General features: G+C 48.7%; 1 protein-coding gene across 3 annotated transcripts in view; it reads right to left on the bottom strand.

Annotated features, from left to right (window-relative positions):
* NBEAL1 (neurobeachin like 1) overlaps positions 1-19916 on the bottom strand; it is a 363036-nt gene that overhangs the window by 124793 nt on the left and 218327 nt on the right. For all 3 annotated transcript variants that reach the window (XM_073551440.1, XM_073551438.1, XM_073551439.1), the window contains 4 exons: positions 18766-19344; positions 17982-18157; positions 17715-17865; positions 2465-2593 (listed from right to left, as the gene is read on the bottom strand). In XM_073551440.1, coding sequence (XP_073407541.1) covers positions 2465-2593; positions 17715-17865; positions 17982-18157; positions 18766-19344 — 1035 coding nt within the window. The remainder of the gene's footprint in view (positions 1-2464; positions 2594-17714; positions 17866-17981; positions 18158-18765; positions 19345-19916) is intronic.

A 19916-nucleotide genomic window follows, 5' to 3' on the forward strand; every position in this document is an offset into this window, starting at 1 on the left:
GGCCGCCGCCACCCGCCTCAGGCCGCTCCGAGGTCCGGCAGAGGCCTTATGTCTTGCGGCTCCCGGAGGCCGCCGCCACGCTCGGCAGGGGTCTCTCCTTTAGTAGCCGCCGCCAATACCTGTAGGAGGCAGCTCCCCTCTTTCTTTTTCTATCTTCCTGGGATCGGCAGACTTCCTTTGTCCGATCTTCACTGCCTCTCCCCACTCACCCTCAAGGCCCGCCGACCCCGGTGGTGGTGCTTCAGGGGAAGCCCGCACAAGGCCTTGGCCCAGCTGAGGCAGGGAGCCCCGCTGCCTATTACCGGACTGGTTCTGTCCCTGGCATCCCGCGTCGACTGTAGGTTCCCCGTCAGGGACAGGAAACCAACTGATGTGGGAGAGAGGTATCGCCTTTTTCATCTGTAGGTTTCCTGTCCCTGAGGGCGGATCCCTCTATCTCCGTGGTGCCGTCATGGGGGAAAGAGAAAATATTTCCACAATCCACACTTTCCTCAACCCTCAATCTACTAAAATGCTTGTGCATGCCCTCATCATCTCCTGTCTCGACTACTGCAATATCCTCCTCTGTTACCTACCTGCTAACACTCTCGCACCTCTCCAGTTCATCCTTAACTCTGCTGCCTGACTAATTCATCTCTCTCCTCGCTACGCCTCCGCAAATCCCTTCATTGGCTATCGAATCCCCAGCATATCCAGTGCAGACTACTAACACCGACATACAAAGCCGTCCCTAACCTTTCTCTTCTGTACATCTCCGAACTAATCTTCCCTCACGTAATCTCCAGTCCTCCTCAGATCTCATTATCTCCTCCACACTTATTCGTTCCTCACCCAATCGCCTCCAAGACTTCTCCTGAGTGTCCCCATCCTCTGGAATTCTGTGCCCCAACATGTCCGACTATCAACCACATTCGGATCCTTCACATGGAACCTGAAAACCCACCTCTTGAAGAAAGCTTACAGCCTGCACTGACCCCGCTACCTCCTCACCACTACGGGAGCTACATCAACCCCCCGACCTACTGTCTCCTTCCCCACCATCCTGTAGAATGTAAGCCTGCAAGGGCAGGGTCCTCTTCCCTCTGTACCAGTCTATCATTGTTAGTATGTTTACTGTAAGTGATATTTGTATTTTGTATGTAACCCCTCATGCAGAGCACCATGGAATCATTGGTGCTGTAGAAATAAATAATAATGTATGGGTGGACTTGTGTGCAGGGGGATTTATGACTATATGTTGGAGGGAATTAGGGGGCATTATTATAATATGTGGAGTTCGTTCGAGGGGCATTAATACTGTATATGGGAGTCATGGGGCATTACTATATGTGGCGGGACTCAGGAGACATTCTTTGTATAAGGAACTCGGTAGGCAATATTGCGTTTGGTGGGACACTCAGGACAGGATTTTAAAAGGGGGAGCTCAGGTAACATTATTACGTTTTGTGGGGCACTGAGTGGACAATATTACTCTTTGGGGCCACCTGGGACAACAGTAATTGTTCAGTGGCTATTCAAAGTGCATTATTAATTTTTTACAGTCATTGTGGCCAAAATGCATTTTATAGGGGCACTCAGGGTATAGCAACAGTCAGAGGGGCCCACAGAGGGCATTGCTACTGTCTAGAGGGCACTAAGGGGGCATTGTTACTATGAATTGGCCATTGTGGTGGCAATTATTACTATGCTGTGCACTAAGAGAAGCACTGTTACTCTGCCAGACAGCAGGTGCAGTAACAGGGACAACTATGGCAACTACATGATGAGCATTGGCGTATTGGCAGGAAAGAGCTTGTGCAGGTTGGGAACAGATGGGGATGGTCCTGAAAATGTAAAAAGTCAAATGTGTTTGTTGTAAAATCTGCAGACAAGTCAGGACTGAAGAAGTCGTCATATCAATCTGGGCCTGATGTAAAAACGTGAAAACTGAACAACCCATCAGAAAGAACTTTAAGAAGCAACTCCGCAATATTCCTTTCATTAGAAATCCTCACCATTAATAAGAATAGAGGGACTTTTATCTCTAATGTTTATAACGTGCTTCCTGTGTTATCAGCTACCCTGCGGTTTCAGAGTGGTTCATTATTATGTAAGGAGAGTTTGTTGTGAGTAGGCTCTATGCTGCTTTACAGCCTGCTCACCTGATGCTGAAACTGGCTGGAGCGCTGGATATGACCAGCCTCTCCTCCCTGCAATTTTCCCATGCTACAAAGGCACAGCTACTTCTGTTAACAGCACAGGAAAGTGCTTAGTTCGGACCAGCGGCACAAGCATGCTGCTGTTCAAAATTGTCAATCTTCAAGAGCGCACCACCTCCCAGCAAACAGGAAGCTGGGAGACAGAGGAGCGTTACGCTTATGAAGAAACATGAGAACACTTCTTAAAGTTGAGAGGTTGAGTAACAACCTCCACTGTTCTTGTGTTAGGGACAATAGATAACACCTCTGTGAAACATCCAACAAACCTGAAGATTGTCCTGTCCGATGAATCCAAGCAGAAGACGGAACTCTATTTGAGACAGGGTCTCGGATTCTAGACCGGCTGGGTACCACACTGACAGGCTGTCCATGAGTGTAACTATCTCCTCCAGCAGCTGCAGAATAAACAAATATGCTTATATTGTAATATACTGTACACATGCTTAGTAGAGATGGACCAACCGGAACAGTAAAGTTCGGCATCCGTACTGAACACCGAACATTGACTTTACTAGGAAGTCCGAGTTACTGTTCGGGTTCGGCTGCCCAAACACTGGGTTGTTTGACACGCGTCATGTGCGTGACAGCGCGGGAAACTCCGCTTCTGATCGGCGGTGAAATCATCCCCGCCGGTCAGAGAGCCGCGGTTACCATGCAATCAAAAGACAGCGTAAGCACTCAGCTGTGATCGGAGGCATAAAGTTTACCTCATGTCACTGGCATCAGCTGATGGGACTACAGCTCCCATCATCTGACACCTGCTGCTGCTAATAATAGTGAGAGCAGGAGCGGCTGATGGGAGTATTCATTAGCAGACTCCTGCGCTGTAAATAATTAAAAAAAAAAAAAAAAACGCAGCTCAGCCCGGCTGGGAACGCTGCCCTCAGTGACCGGAGGTAACCTCGATGACGTCACCACTGGTCACTGATGCTGCGCTCCCAGCAGCTCATTCCCCAGTGGTTCTCAGCCTGAATAGTCACATCGTGGCACCGTCCAGGTTGAAAATGGTTTATCCCCCAGACATGGATTACGACGTGGGACAGAACGACATACAGGTTTTGTATATTTTTTTTTATTTTAGTTTTATTACAGGAGAACGAGGGCTTTGGTGGAATTAGGCGTTAGGCGAGTATATTTGTGTTTGTTATTTTCAAATAAAAAAGTAAAAGTGTATTTTGTATTATTTCTAATAAAGGACTTTATTCTTGCTGTGTCTTTATTTACCATGTTACTATAGGATTAGTAGAATAACCTACTCAAAAAATGAATACACCAAACGGAGTACAAAACATTAAGACTCAAATAAATTTATTACATAATTACCAATGAGTATACAGAACCAGACATATTAACATACCATAATTACAGAAAAATACATGTAAAAAATGCATATAAAAAGGACAAAGTAAACACTATAAATAAATAATCATACAAAAATGATGAGGATAATAATAATAATGAAGTGCATAATATATATGGGCTGAAAAAACAGCTCCTAATAAAGTGCATAAAAGATACAAAAAAATTATATATAAATCCAAATCATATTAGGAGCTGTTTTTTCAGCCCATATATATTATGCACTTAATTATTATTATTATCCTCATCATTTTTGTATGATTATTTATTTATAGTGTTCACTTTGTCCTTTTTATATGCATTTTTTACATGTATTTTTCTGTAATTATGGTATGTTACTATGTCTGGTTCTGTATACTCATTGGTAATTATGTAATAAATTTGAGTCTTAATGTTTTTGACTCCGTTTGGTGTATTCATTTTTTGAGTAGGTTATTGTATTTATAATGAATATCCATTTATGACTTATTATTTGGTGAATTTTTTCATTCAGTTGTTGGCTTATAGGATTAGTAGAGTCTTATAGACACCTCTTTATTACTAAACCATGGGCTTGATGTCACCGGACAATACAAAGGTGACATCAGTCCCACAAATATGAAATCCACTTGCCACCGCTACAGGGCAAGTGGGAAGAGGCAGACAAAGCGCCAGAATTGCCTTTTCTGGGCAGCTGAGGGATAGGCTGGGGGGGGCCATATCCATGGCCCCTTACCAGCCTGAGAATACCAGCCCCCAGCTGTCTGCTTTAGCAAGGCTGGTTGTCAAAAATGGGGGGTACCCTCGCCGTTTTTTTTTTAAATTAATTTAAATAATTAAAAAATACAGAGAGAGGGGACCCCTATATTTTTCATAACCAGCCTTGCTGAACCTGACAGATGAGGGCTGCAGCCCCCAGCTATGAGTTTTGCCTGGCTAGTTATCAAAAATACAGGGGAACCCACACCGATTTTTTATTTATTTTTTATTAACAGCGCAGCGAGCCGGCTAATGAATACAGCACAGTGAGCCGGCTAATGAATACAACCCATCAGCAGCTCCTGTTCTCGCTGTTATTAGCGACAGCAGGTGTCCGATGATGGGAGCTGTAGTCCTATCAGCTGACACCAGTGACCGGAGGTACACTTTATACCTACGATCACAGCTGAGTGCTCATGCCGTCTTTTGACAGCATGGGAACCGAGGCTCTCTCACCAGCGGGGATGGTTTCACCGCCGATCAGGAGCAGTGTTTGCTGCGCTCTCATGCACATGACAGCATGGCAAACACTGGATGTTTGGGCCCCCCATTCAAGTGAATGGGGTCCAGGTTTGGGTACTGTTCTGAAACCCCGAACTTTTTGTAACTATTCGGCTGAATCCGAACATCCAGGTGTCTGCCCATTTCTAATGCTTAGCTTTAAAACTCACAAAATCTGTTGGATAAACAAATTACAAAATGTCCCTCTGCTCAAAACATGACATGAGGTGTCGTCAGTATCATACAGCATTACATGAGTTTGTACACACAGATTATACCTCTGATTCATGAAGGAGCGCACCTCCTACATCTCCCCCTAGTGACGGCCAAGAATGACAGGTGCATCATATACGCAGCAGTGCATCAATCATCTCCATGAAGAGAGTTGTGAGGTGGGGTGGCACTTTTAAAACTAATAAACCAGCTAAAAACTTATATCTTTCAGCCAAAACAGCACAAAACAGGATTTTTGGGTTGCTTACCGTAAAATCTGTTTCTCGGAGCCTTCATTGGGGGACACAGAGACCATGGGTGTATGCTGCTGCCACTAGGAGGCTGACACTATGCACAAAAAAAGGATAGCTCCTCCTCCGCAGTATACACCCCACCATCCGGCAGGAATTTCCTCAGTTAGTGAGAAAGCAGTAGGAGAAGTAACAGAATAGATTGAAACAGAACAGACAACTCAACTGTACATAACCAACAACATAAGAACAGGAGTTGTAGAACATGGGAGGGTGCTGTGTCCCCCAATGAAGGCTCCGAGAAACAGATTTTACGGTAAGCAACCCAAAAATCCTGTTTTCTCGTTCGCCTTATTGGGGGACACAGAGACCATGGGACGTCCCAAAGCAGTCTCTGGGGTGGGAAACAAACTTCCATCAGGCCAGTGGACTCACCACCGCTGCCTGCAGGATCCTTCTACCTAGGCTGGCCTCCGCCGAAGCGTAGGTGTGGACCTTCTAGAATGTCACAAACGTGTGAACAGATGACCATGTTGCAGCTTTGCAAAGTTGCAGCGCGGAAGCTCTGTGACGCACCGCCCAGGAGGCACCCACTGCCCAGGTAGAGTGAGCTCTAATTCCCTGAGGGGCCACTCGATGCTTGATCCGGTAGGCCTCCAAAATTGCCGACCTGATCCAGCGAGCAATAGTAGCTTTGGAGGCTGGCTGACCTTTCCGCGCCCCATCTGGAATGATGAAAAGAGAGTCTGACTCCCTCGAACGAGTCGTTCTAGCTAGGTAGACCTTCTTTGCCCTGACCAAGTCCAGCTTGTTCAAGGAGCGCTCCCGAGGGTGAGTTGGACCCGGACAAAGGACGGGAGAACAATATCCTCATCCAGGTGGAAAGTGGACACCACCTTAGGAAGGAAAGAAGGCGGAGTCCGTAGAACTACCTTGTCCTGGTGGAGCACCAAGAAAAGGGAACGACAAGAAATGGCTGCCAAATCCGACACGTGTCGGATGGAGGTGACGGCTACTAGGAAGGCTACTTTCCATGAAAGGATAGGGAAACTTCCCTGAGAGGTTCAAAGGGAGGACCTTGCAGAACCTCGAGAACCAGATTAAGATCCAATGGATGTACGGGCGCACGGTAGGAGGAGCCGCATGAGCCACTCCCTGAAGGAAGGTCTTGACCCGAGGACGGGAGGCCAGTGTGTTCTGGAACAAAATGGATAGCGCCGAGACTTGACCTTTTAAAGAGCTGAGGGCAAGGCCCGCATCAAGGCCTGCCTGAAGAAACGCCAGAACAGAAAGGGGAGAAAATGACATGGGCGGAATGTTATTGGCCTCACACCAAGTGAAATAGGCTTTCTGGCCCAGATCATGGTATGAATAACCTTATCGCTTCAAAACCTTGGACTCAATAGCCTCGCCGTCAAATTGGGCGGCCGAGAATTGAGGTGGCAAATCGGGCCCTGAGACCGCAGATCTGCCCTGTCTGGAACCTTCCAGGAGGAGTCCGCGAGAAGGTTGACGATGTCCGCGAACCAAGACCTTCTGGGCCATTTCGGGGCGATGAGGATGACTGGACTTCCTTCTGCTTTGATTTTCTTCAACAGCTTGGGAAGAAGGGGAAGGGGAGGGAACAGGTAGGGGAGCTCGAACTAAGACCAAGGAATGGTCAGAGCATCGGCGCCCCTGGCGAGAGGATCTCGAGCCCTGGATACAAACTGTGGGACTTTCCTGTTGAGGCGAGACGCCAGCAGGTCAACGTCCGGAGTTCCCGAACGACGGCAAAGCTGATGAAATACATCCGGATGTAAGGACCACTCTCCCGCCGCAGGACTCCCGCGGCTGAGAAAATCGGCAGCCCAGTTGTCCATGCCGGGAATGTGCACCGCGGATATTGGTGGAACTGAAACCTCTGCCGAGTGAAGAATTTTGGACACTTCCGCTAGGGCTGAGGCACTGCGTGTCCCCCACTGGTGGTTGATATCTGCCACCGCTGTGGCAGTCTGTCTGAATATGGATTGGCAGGCCCCTGAGAAGTCTCTCCCAGTGAACGAGAGACAGATAGATCGCCCGTATCTCAATGACGTTGATCGGCAGAGCTGTCTCTATTCGACCACCGACCCTGCACAGTGTGATTGCGAAATATTGCCCCCCCAGCCGAGGAGGCTGGCATCCGTTGTCACAATCTGCCAGTGAATGAGAAGGAATGACCGTCCTAGGGCAATGAGAGTGTCATGTCGGACACTGTTCACACCAGGGTGTCCGGCAGACAGCGGTAATACCCTGTTGGGTATTCTGTTCCAGTCGGGATAGGGTTAACCAGGTTGTCATGCTGGCTGAGGGCTGGGCCACGCCCTTGGTCTTTAAATAGTTCGTCCTGACTATGGGCGTCGCCGACTATAGCTTTAGCCTAGTGCTAGCAATACCGGTCAGCAGTGGTGGTGTTGGAGCGTCTGATATCTGGTGCAGTATATCCCTCAGTGGTTCTTTCTCCAATCTGTTATATATATATTTAGTTGCCCTTGCACATTATTGTATTCCCTTGTGTATTAACTGTGTGGTGTTTCTTTTACCCCTGTCCATACGTATTTGTGGGGTCTGGTGTCTGGTCCCCTCACTGGGTGGAGGGTGGTGGGTTCAGCTTAGGGCTGGACAGGAGACAGGGACAGGGTGGAGGCTCAGGCAGGCACACCTTCAGTGTAAACCCTGGGTAGAGGGACAGACAGGGTTCCCCTAGTCTGAGGGACATCGCAGGGGTCCCGGGGTTTTTGCCTAAAGTAACCTAGGCATACCATGACATTATAGTCGGCCCAAATAATAAAGTGAGAGAAAAAAAAAAAAGATATAGATAGGGAATATAGGGGTTACTTACTATGGATCCTATACTTTCCCTAACCAAGCAGCTGGAGGCTCTATCCATACAGGTCACTGAACTCAGGGGGGCGGTCCAGCAACAAGGCCTGTCAGCTCCTGCAGTACCTGCTGAGGCTGCAGCCAGGGCAGCTGAGCCCAAGTTTCCCCTTCCTGAACGATTTGCTGGGGATCGTGGTAAGTTCACGGTGTTTCGTGAATCATGCAAATTGTATTTCCGTATGCGTCCACATTCCTCAGGTAATGAGGCTCAACGCGTGGGCTTGGTGATTTCTTTGCTGAGTGGTGATCCACAGGCTTGGGCCTTTTCACTCCCTTCAGACTCACAGGCATTTGAATCTGTAGATTTTTTTTTTCTCTGCTCTGGGTTTGATCTATGACGATCCGGATAGATTAAACTTAGCAGAGTCTAAGATACGCTCACTGCTACAGGGTGATCGACCAGCTGAGGATTACTGCACGGAATTCCGGCGCTGGGCGATGGACACGCAGTGGAATGACCCTGCGCTTAGAAGTCAATTTTTGCATGGGGTTTCTGGAAGGGTTAAACAGACTCTCCTAATGTACGAGACTCCCGCCTCTCTGGAGGCTGCGATGGCACTTGTAGTACGCATAGACCGACGTCTCCGTCAGGGGGCGCTGGTTTCGTTGCCTCCGGGAGGTGGGGGAGTGGTCGGTGAGGTTGCCGCGGGTGAATCCGTGGAACCCATGCAGATCGCTGGTATAGCACAGTCACCGAGTAACAAGCCTAAACGTCCTTGGCACAGAAGGCAGGGGCTCTGTTTTTTTTGTGGCAAAGGAGGACATTTTATTAACGCTTGCCCCCTGGTACCTAAGAAGGGCGCGCCGGCGGAAAACTGATAGGCTCAGAGGGTTTGGAGGAGTCTAGTCTGAGCCTTTGTGTATCCTCCGTCATGGTTTCCCAGTGTATGCTCCCTGCTAGGGTGGTACTTGGGGGGCAAATGCTCTCTATTACAGTATTTATTGATAGTGGCTCAGCTGCCAATCTCATTGATGAGAGTTTCGCGCATACAGCGGGATTTCCGGTGGAGAAATTGCCGAACCCCATCCGGGTGGTTACCATCAATGCTTCCCCGTTGTCTCAAGGGGAGATCACAGAGTGTGTGTTGGATATACAACTCCACATCGGAGTATTACACTCAGAGCGGGTAACTTGTAAGGTGCTTAGTAACTTACCGGCTCAGATGGTTCTGGGCTTTCCATGGTTGTCAATGCATAATCCTGTTATTGATTGGAAGACCCAGGACATAATTCAGTGGAGCAGGGAGTGTCAGGAGAGGTGCCTGGCTACATGTATTTCCACTTTGACCCCCAGTATCCCGGAGCCGTTGCTGGATTATGCGGATGTATTTTCTGAGAAGGGTTGTTCGGAACTACCACCGCATCGCCCCTATGACTGTGCTATTAGGTTGAAACCAGGGGCCAAGTTACCTAAAGCTAGAATGTTTAATATCTCAGGTCCCGAGAGGCTAGCTCTCAAGGAATACATTGCGGATAGCCTGAGCAAGGGTCATATTAGACCTTCCTCTTCTCCTCTGGCTGCTGGCTTCTTCTTTGTTAAAAAGAAGGATGGCAGTTTACGCCCGTGTCTGGATTTCAGAGAACTCAACCAGATTACGGTCCGTGATCCTTACCCTATGCCACTTATACCCGATTTATTCAACCAAGTGGTTGGTGCCAGGTGGTTCTCCAAACTGGACCTCAGGGGGGCGTACAATCTTATAAGAGTCCGTCAGGGGGATGAGTGGAAGACAGCGTTCAATACCCCTGAGGGTCACTTTGAGAGTTTGGTAATGCCGTTTGGGTTGACTATGGCACCGGCGGTCTTTCAACACTTCATTAATGATGTCTTCTCTCAGTTGTTGGGGAGGTTTGTTATAATTTATCTTGACGACATCCTCATTTTCTCTCGCGACCATGATACACATATAGAGCATGTTAGACAGGTTCTGCAGTTGCTCAGAGAGAACAGGCTCTATGTCAAGCTTGAAAAATGTGTGTTTTTCGTACAGGAGCTACCGTTCTTGGGTTATATAATCTCCGCCTCAGGTTTTAAGATGGACACCGCAAAGGTGCAGGCGGTACTACATTGGGATCGGCCTGATAATCTTAAGGCGCTTCAGCGATTTCTTGGCTTCTCCAATTACTATAGGAAATTTATTAAGAACTTCTCTATGATTGCCAAACCACTGACTGACATGACTAAGAAGGGTACCGACTTTTCTGACTGGTCTGAGCCTGCGGTACAGGCGTTTGAATTCCTCAAGAATAGTTTTGCCTCAGCGCCCATTCTGGTGCAGCCCGATGTCTCCTTACCGTTTGTCGTGGAGGTGGATGCGTCGGAGGTTGGAGTGGGGGCTGTACTGTCTCAGGGCCCTTCTTGGGCCAAGTTGCATCCGTGTGCCTTCTTCTCCAAGAAGCTGTCGCCTGCGGAGCGTAATTATGATATTGGCAACAGGGAACTATTGGCCATCAAATTAGCATTTGAGGAGTGGCGACACTTCTTGGAGGGGGCTGTTCATCAGATTACTGTGATAACCGACCATAAGAATTTGCTTTATTTAGAATCTGCTAAGCGCCTGTCCTCCAGACAAGCTCGCTGGGCATTATTCTTCACCCGGTTCAACTTCATTGTTACCTATCGACCTGGGTCGAAGAATGTTAAGGCAGACGCTTTATCCAGGTGTTTTCCTGGGGGAGAGTTATGTGAAGAGCCGGTGCCTATTCTCCAAAAGGGTGTGGTGGTATCTGCCATCACGACAGAGATTGAGGCAGAGATTGCCGAGGCTCAGGAGGTGGTACCGCCGGGGTTACCTGCTAATAAATCTTTTGTGCCGCTACATCTACGCTCTAGAGTGTTGGGCGAACATCACGACACGGTACTGGCAGGTCATCCAGGGGTTAAGAGCACTCTGGAATTGGTATCGCGTCGTTTTTGGTGGCCTAAAATCCGGCAGGATGTGGCCTCATATGTGGCTGCCTGTACCACGTGCGCACGGGCCAAGACTCCTCGTTCCCGTCCCGCTGGTAGCTTGCAGCCTCTTGGGGTGCCCAGTAAGCCATGGACTGAGATTTCCATGGATTTTATTACTGACTTGCCCGCCTCGGCAGGGAACTCGGTCATTTTGGTAATTGTTGATAGGTTCTCCAAAATGTCACATTTCGTTGCTTTACCGTCTTTGCCCAATGCTAAGACTCTTGCTCAGATATTTATTCGCGAGGTGGTCAGACTTCATGGTGTCCCGTCTGACATTGTGTCTGATCGAGGTACGCAGTTTGTGGCAAAGTTTTGGAGAGCTTTTTGTTCTCGCCTTGGAATCAAATTATCTCATTCATCGGCTTTCCACCCTCAGTCGAATGGACAGACTGAGCGGCTGAACCAAAACCTGGAGCAATACTTGCGCTGCTTTATTTCCGACAATCAGGAAGAGTGGTCAGCGTTTCTTCCTCTGGCAGAATTCGCAATAAACAACCATTGCCAGGAATCGTCTGGGGAATCTCCTTTTTTTTGTGTGTATGGTCAACATCCTCAATTTTGCACCTTGCGTCAGGGGTGCTCAGTTGGCGTCCCTGAAGAGGACCAGTTGGGAGCTCAATTGTCGTCTGTTTGGAGGAGAGTCAAGCAGCGCTTGTTGAAGGTGGGTTCCAGGTACAAACGGGTGGCTGATTGCAGACGTGTGCCAGGTCCGGACCTGTGTGTGGGTGATTGGGTGTGGTTATCTACTAGGAACATTAAGCTCAAGATACCGTCACTTAAGTTGGGTCCCAGGTTCATTGGCCCATTTAGAATCTCTGCAGTGATCAACCCAGTGGCATTTCGTTTGGAGTTGCCGGCTGTGTATAAGATTCATAATGTATTTCACAAAGCATTGCTAAAGAAGGTCGTGGGTTTGGTGGATGGTTCCCCCGGGCCACCACCTCCCGTCTTGGTGGATGGCGCGTTGGAATTTGAGGTGTCCAAAGTGGTGGACTCTAGGGTTGTGCGTCGCACTCTACAGTACCTGGGCCACTGGCGTGGCTATGGTCCTGAGGAGAGGACATGGGTGCCGGCCTCTGACATTCATGCTGATCGACTGGTTACTATGTTCCATCGTCGCCATCCGGACAAGCCAGGTCCTCGACATGGTGAGGTTCCGGAGGTCCCTCGTAGAAGGCGGGGTACTGTCATGTCGGACACTGTTCACACCAGGGTGTCCGGCAGACAGCGGTAATACCCTGTTGGGTATTCTGTTCCAGTCGGGATAGGGTTAACCAGGTTGTCATGCTGGCTGAGGGCTGGGCCACGCCCTTGGTCTTTAAATAGTTCGTCCTGACTATGGGCGTCGCCGACTATAGCTTTAGCCTAGTGCTAGCAATACCGGTCAGCAGTGGTGGTGTTGGAGCGTCTGATATCTGGTGCAGTATATCCCTCAGTGGTTCTTTCTCCAATCTGTTATATATATATTTGGTTGCCCTTGCACATTATTGTATTCCCTTGTGTATTAACTGTGTGGTGTTTCTTTTACCCCTGTCCATACGTATTTGTGGGGTCTGGTGTCTGGTCCCCTCACTGGGTGGAGGGTGGTGGGTTCAGCTTAGGGCTGGACAGGAGACAGGGACAGGGTGGAGGCTCAGGCAGGCACACCTTCAGTGTAAACCCTGGGTAGAGGGACAGACAGGGTTCCCCTAGTCTGAGGGACATCGCAGGGGTCCCGGGGTTTTTGCCTAAAGTAACCTAGGCATACCATGACAGAGAGGTGACGTCCGCCACCAAATGAGGGACTGCCTGACCTGGTATGAAAGGCGAATTGGACGATCCAGGGAAAGAACAGACCTGTTCCACCGAGACAGGATGGCCTGTTGGAGGGGTCTGGAGTGAAATTGAGCAAAGGGAATCGCTTCTGTCAACGCCACCATCCTTCCTAGAACTTTCATGGTTGTTAGGAGAGATGGAAGTCGTGTGATCTGCAGCGACCGTACATCTCGCTGCAGAGAAACTATCTTCTCCTCTGGGAGAAAAAACGTCGATCGACGAGTGTCGAACAATAGGCCCAGAAACACCAGACGTTGTGTCGGAACAAGGCAGGACTTCTTTTTGTTGACGAGCCACCCAAAATTGGACAGGGTGTAGAGGACGATGGTAAGATTTTGGCGAGCCTGGTGAAAAGACGGAGCTTTGATCAGAATGTCGTCGAGGTACGGAAAAAGAACGAGACCTCTCATCCTCAACAAGGCCATCAACGCCGCCATGATCTTTGTAAAAACTCTGGGTGCGGTGGCGAGACCGAAACGGCAGTGCAACGAACTGGTAGTGGTCCTGGTGAATCGCAAAACGCAGGAATCTCTGATGCCCGGGAAAGATGGGAACATGTAGATAGGCATCTTGAATGTCTATTGAACACATGAACTCCTGCGCCTCCATGGAAGCGATTACCGACCGAAGAGACTCCATCCTGAAATGACGCAATCGGACCCTGTTGTTCAGTAACTTGAGATCCAGGATGGGACGAACTGCACCATCTTTTTTCCACACTACAAACAGGTTTGAATAAAACCCTGTGAAACGTTCTGATTCGGGAGCGGACAAAATCACCCCGGAACTGAGGAGAGAGGTGATGGATGCGAAGAAACCCGGACTAAGGCAGGGTCTTTTGGATGGACTCGAAGAAACAATCCCGGGGACGAGAAACAAACTATCTTGTATCCTGGGGATACAACTTCCCTGACCCAAGCGTCCTCTACTGAGGCAAGCCAGACGTCTCTGTAGAAAAGGAGTTGACCGCCCAGTTGGGAAGGACCCTCAGGACTTCCTTGATAGTCATGCTGCTGTGGACCAACCAGATCTGGACCTGGAGGATCTGCCCTGGGATGAGTGAGATCGCCAGGAGGGAGTGCGTCTGAAGGAGACCTTCTTTCTATCCTGGCGTGCCTGCGGCCTCTGTTGGTAGACCGAAAGGGCCGAAACTGACGCCTTAGCGGACCTACAAGGCTTGGACTGAGGAAGGAGGGAACTTGTGCCTCCAGTGGTGTCCCTAATAATCTGGTCCAGCTGGGATCCAAAGAGACGCGCTCCCTGAAAAGGCAGATTGGTAAGGGACTCTTTGAAGACAAATCCGCCTGCCAAGCCTTGAGCCAAATTGTACGCCGGATTGTCATCACGTTGCTGGACGTCTGAGGCGACCAAGACGCGGCATCCAAGGAGGCAGAGAGCAGATAATCCCCTGCATGGGAGATCTGGTTAGCCAGTTTGGCCGATTGCTCCGGTTGGGCTTTATCTAGGATGCCCTTGCGGAGATCCTCCGCCCAAGTAGCTATGGCCTTTGCTACCCAAGATGAAGCAAAGGCTGGGCTTAGCGCCGCCGCTTCGAATACTGACTTTGCTAGGGATTCTATAATTCTGCCATTAGAATCCTTTAGCGACGTCACACCTGAAATCGGAAGGACCGTGTTGATAAGATAGTCTGGACACGGGAGCGTCTACAGAGGAGGAAGCCGACCAGTTGTCGGTGAGCTCTTTTGAAAATGGATAGAGCACGCCGAGACGCTTCCCTCTTTGAAAGCGTCTGGTCAGATTTTCTCTCTCTCCCTGGTAAGCATCTTGCCAAACTCAGAGTGGGAGGTGAAGACTCTGGAAGGTGTTACTGCCCGTCTGAACGAAACCTCCTGATCCGAGCGTTTCGCAGGGGAGTCAGTATTTCAAAGGTGTGGTTAATCGCAGCAATGAGGTTCTGTACCGAAACCTTCATGTCCGCGTCCTGATCCGAATCCAGCTCTAAAATCTCTTCGGATGACGCATTCGAGAACGCTTCACCTGACTCGGGTGAGGAGGCACGGGAAGGCGACTGCTGGGAAGGACAATGTGGAGAGACCAGGCCAGGAGAGGATTCCGGCCGGAGATCCTGCCTGGGTCTTTTGCGGCTTCTGCTGGCTGGCTCAGATGGAACCCCTTGCGACCTGCTGGACCTTGCGGAAGTGTCCAGGGGCAACTTATCAAGAACGGCCACTAGGGACAGACACCCTGGTGAGGTCCGCCACTGATTGTGATAAAGAGGCCTAGCCAGGAATAGGGGGGTCCACACTCATGTGGCGCAATAGATGGTTCCTGGACGGCATCGGGCTGAATTGCAGTCTAAACCGAGGGGAGTGGGAAAGTTCTCTGTGCTGGTGGACGGGCACGTTCCGGGAGAAAGAACCCCGAGGAGATGCCGGAAGGTTGAGGGAAAGAAGGCAGAGGAGGGTGTCAGTCTGCAGTTGCAAAGCTACTCACAGTCCGGTGGCCCGAAAGGCGATGTGCCCAGCTCGTCTGAGATGCATGGCCGCAGTAGAGGATAACGAGGAACCCCTTTCCGCTGCCCGGTGTCTTCCAAGGCGTCCGGCTGACAGGCTGCAAAGATGGCGGCAGCCTGAGGTAAAAGGAAAGCGCGGTTAAGGAGAGAAGAAGAAGGGCGGAGCTAGCCGCCTGACCCAGAGAGAAGACCGCCCGCTGCCCAGCTACAGACTAGGAGGGTGGGTGGTCCTAGAACGGGCGGGAGAGCAGCCCGCCTATAACAGAGGGCGGGGGGCGTGGCCGCGACGGCCGAGTAGGCCCGAAATGAAGCCAGGGACTAAATTAGTATCGGCGGCCGCCTGTCAGCGCGGGGCGGCGCGGAAGTCCTGCAGCGCTGCCACGGCCACCCAAGAAGAAACCACCGCCCGAAAAAAGCCCTCAGGATAGAATGAGGAGGGCGGCGGCGGCGGGTGGGGGGGACAAGGCCCGCGCCGTAGCCGGGGCCTGGCATGTGGCGCAACAGAAAGTGCGGCGGCTGCCGGGAGGCGCAGGCAGCTGAGGACCCTGCGGCACTGCCCTGTGCCGCTCCGAAGAATCCTCCAGTGGTGTCTTCAATAAAGGTACCTTGTAAATCCAACGCTGTCTGAGTCTATTTTCCCAGTGTCCGCGCCTCGTCCGACCGACAGGCTCTGGTAGGCGAGTGGGTGGGAGGCGGGGGAGCAAGGACCATCCATATAGCTGGCACGCACCTGTGCAAAGCTCTTGGTCCTGCTGCGGAGAGCTATGAGGATACGGGGTGGCAGTACACGCCGTACTCATAGTCTCTTGTGGGACTACAGATGTGACTATTCACTCTGTATCCCTCCGGGACCCTGAAAAGGAACGACGCACGACGAGGTAGATATGGGTCTAATGAAAGACCCGTGTCCACCTCCTACTGACACTAAGCTAAACTGGGGAAATTCCTGCCGGTTGGTGGGGTGTATACTGCGGAGGAGGAGCTAACCTTTTTTTGTGCATAGTGTCAGCCTCCTAGTGGCAGCAGCATACACCCATGGTCTCTGTGTCCCCCAATAAGGCGAACGAGAAATGTGTTAGTCATTTTGACTAGTAAGATTATGCCTCCACATGGGGCAGCATATTAAGCCAATAAATTTGATCTAATGTTAAAAAGGAGTGATATACCTGATTGGTCACGTTTGTCCTTTTAAAAAAAAATTACAGAGACTTATGGTAGGTTTTATGTAGCCTAAGGTCGTGCTCTCCACCCAAGTGCATTAAAAATGTGAACAGAGCCACAAAAAAGTGCACAAGGTTGTGGTTTATCGCAGCCGACTCCAAAAGAAGAATAGCCCCAAATTAATTTTTCCCCATCCCTCTAGACCAGAAGGCCACAGCATAAAAAAAACAGGGATTGGGATCGGGAGAGATGATGGTGCTCCCAGCAGCCATCTGGGCTGCCACCCCAGTGAAACTATGGGGCTCAGTCTAGATCAGAACTACTCCCAGAGGAGAGCCAGGGATTTGCATGGTGGAGTGGAGCCTGATGGCTGTGCACGTACTCTCTAGACCAATCAAGAGGGGAACCGGATTCCAAGAGAGTCCTGAGACAGACATATGTGTAAAAAGTGATGACACCGTGGATAACAAAATAAATAGTCTATTTTTCAGTGTAATACTGACCAGACCTTCTGCTGAAAAGCTTAAAAAAAAATCTCCATCCTAGCCAAAACGTCTGGTATAAGGGTGTTTGGTTAAAAATAAAGTGAAAGAAGTGCATATACAAATATGCTGTGAAGCTCAGGTAGGGTCCCACACCCAGTGTGTTCAGGCACCTCAGGCTTTAAAGCTGCAACCGGACTTCATGGTTTTGGATTATAGTGGTTGGGGATCACCAGATCGGATAAGTATATGGCTACCCAGCGTACACTCTGAGGCTTCCCACAGTGTGCATTATTGCACCAGCACTTGATCTTAGCCAAAATGCCTTTCACAGGGTGTTTAAGGGGTAAGATCTTTCCACGTCAAGAGCAAGAAATTGACATTTTGAGAGTAAAAGGGCCATGCAACCCTCCTCTGAGAATTTCAATGTGCAAATATCCTCTTCAGAGAGAAAGATGGCAGGAACTCTAGTGCCCCCTATTGGAATGAGCAATTCTCTTTTATTAAAGGACATTGACTTTTACGATTGCTGCTTCCAATAGTGCCACAAGAGTCCCTGTCCTTTTTCTCTCTGAAGACGATATTTGCATATTCAGATTTTAATGTTTTGAGTTTGTTATACTTGTCAGAATACAGAAAAATACGAGTGCAGAAATACCTAACCTTTTCTGTCCATAAAGAAGAGTTGACCCGACCTTCAGCTTGTAGGAAATCTTGTACTATGAGCAATAGTCTGTTCGCATTTTCTGCATTGACCTGGGTCTTGGGATCTCTGTTTTCAGTTACAGCCCATTCTGGCATTTTCTCCAATAAGCTGGGTAAAGAAAACAATATGGGGTCAAAGTCATGAAAGTTAATAAGATATAAAGAAAGTGTTAATATGTAAGGGACAAGTCAAAAACTAAGTCTTTGCAATAAAAATGTACATACTTTAGTTTGATTTCATCTGAGGGTCTTAGCAATTCATTCGCCATCTCAAGGCTGGTTACTGCAGAGAATACTTGTCCTCTTTCTATCCAGGTAGCATTATCAGATTTGTCGAGGCCTTTCCACATAAGACACAGCAGGATGTCTGTAAGAAGTTGTACAAGCTCCTCTTCACAATCCTGAAAAACGGATTTTATGTAAAGGAGAGCACAGTTTAGGCAAGTGTCTAAACATAGCGTACGTATGATGACATTATTGTTATTTGCTTTTTGTATATACAAGTACATTGATCTGTCATAAGTGGGTAGATGGGGAGGATGTATCACCATTGTGTTAGTGGGACATCTTGTGACGATTTTTATAAGCCTGCAATACATTTGGTAGACCTATTGAGCCCCATTTACTGTCAGATCACAGAAGAATTGTGAATATTGTTCTGTCCATGGAGTCACCTGATTTACGTTTGTACGTTTTTTTCAACAGAGCAACTCTTCCTCTTGCGTGCAACTCTGTCGATGGGGCGTGACTGCCGACATAATACTGATTGACAGCTGGCTCCCCTCTGCTCTGTGGAAGCTACTAAATCGACAGCAGGAGCGGTCTGGGACCGCTTTGTGTTAGCGGAGATTGGTGCCTGTAAAGTAGGCCCATAGCAAAATAAAATAAAAAATTTCTGGATAATCCTTTAATGTTAAATTGCAGATTTTTCACTGTATATAAGGTTGGTTATACAACCCAAAATGGTAGTGAACAAACTAGTAAACACAGAAATAAAAAGATTCCTTACCTCTTTGCTTTCTAAATTCACACTAAGGGACAGATCATCCCTAAACAGAATGTTTGTGCTGGCAGACTCCTTCTCAAGACGATCTACATTAAATGACTTGGAGGATTCAACAGGTGAAGGTGTACTCGGAGAGCTCCCCGGAGTCTGATTTTCACCATCTCCTAATTCTAAATTAGCTAGTTCTAAAGTGAGATGTGAATGATCACCAGGCCACACTTCTGGGTCCTCTACGTGAAGCTGAGCTTCACTAAAAGATGGGCTACTTTCATCCAGGAGTGTGCTTGTAGACTGGATGCTTGTATTGAGGGACCTGGCTTCTTCAGGACACCAGCTGTTGCATGTACCATTATCTGTAATGTCCGATTTATCCAGAGCAACCTTCTCTAAATGACTTCTTTGTGACTCTTCAACCCTGGAATTTTTATCTTCTTCTTTAATAATGTGTTGACAATTCATTTTACCACTGCTCCTAAATTCAGAGTTTTCCTTCATGAAGAACCGTACAAAAGTATCCTGCCAGCCAACTTGCTGGGCAATTTGTGAAGCTGCATCTGGGTGGAACTGGAGGATTTGAAGAACCTAGATAGTAATAATACAGTATCATTAGTATTAGTATCTAAAATAGAACTGGCAAATGTGATGGAAATTAAAATAATTTACAAAGAAAATACGGTATATTCTGTATTTTTCGGACTATAAGACTCACCTAGGTTTTAGAGGAGGAAATTAGGAGAAAAAAATTGAAGCAAAAAATGTGGTCAATTCTGTACTTAATATCCCCCTATCCTGGTATATATGGTCCCCTCATCCCCTTCCTGATACACATGGCCCCCCTCATCCCTACCCTGGTATGCATGGCCCCCTTATCTCTAGCCTGGTAGGAAGGGTCCCCCTCAACCCTATCCTGGCAGGAATGACCGCCCTTCATCCCTATCCAGGTCCCATCCTTAACCTGGTATGACAGGGCCCAATCGCAGTGCTGATATGCCCCATCCTTATCCAGGTATAATTGGCCCCCACCCCCATCCTGTTATGCATGGTCCCATCAGAAAACATTAAAAAAACCAAACCATTACACTTACCTTCCCGGCGCTCCCTCACAACGTCTTGTTCCGATGTCAGCAGGTGCTTTATGCTTGTAAGCAGTGCAT

Source organism: Dendrobates tinctorius, unplaced genomic scaffold (genome assembly GCF_039654945.1).
Source record: "Dendrobates tinctorius isolate UK_male_01 unplaced genomic scaffold, ASM3965494v1 ptg000177l, whole genome shotgun sequence".
In the NCBI taxonomy this organism is placed as follows: Eukaryota; Metazoa; Chordata; class Amphibia; order Anura; family Dendrobatidae; genus Dendrobates; species Dendrobates tinctorius.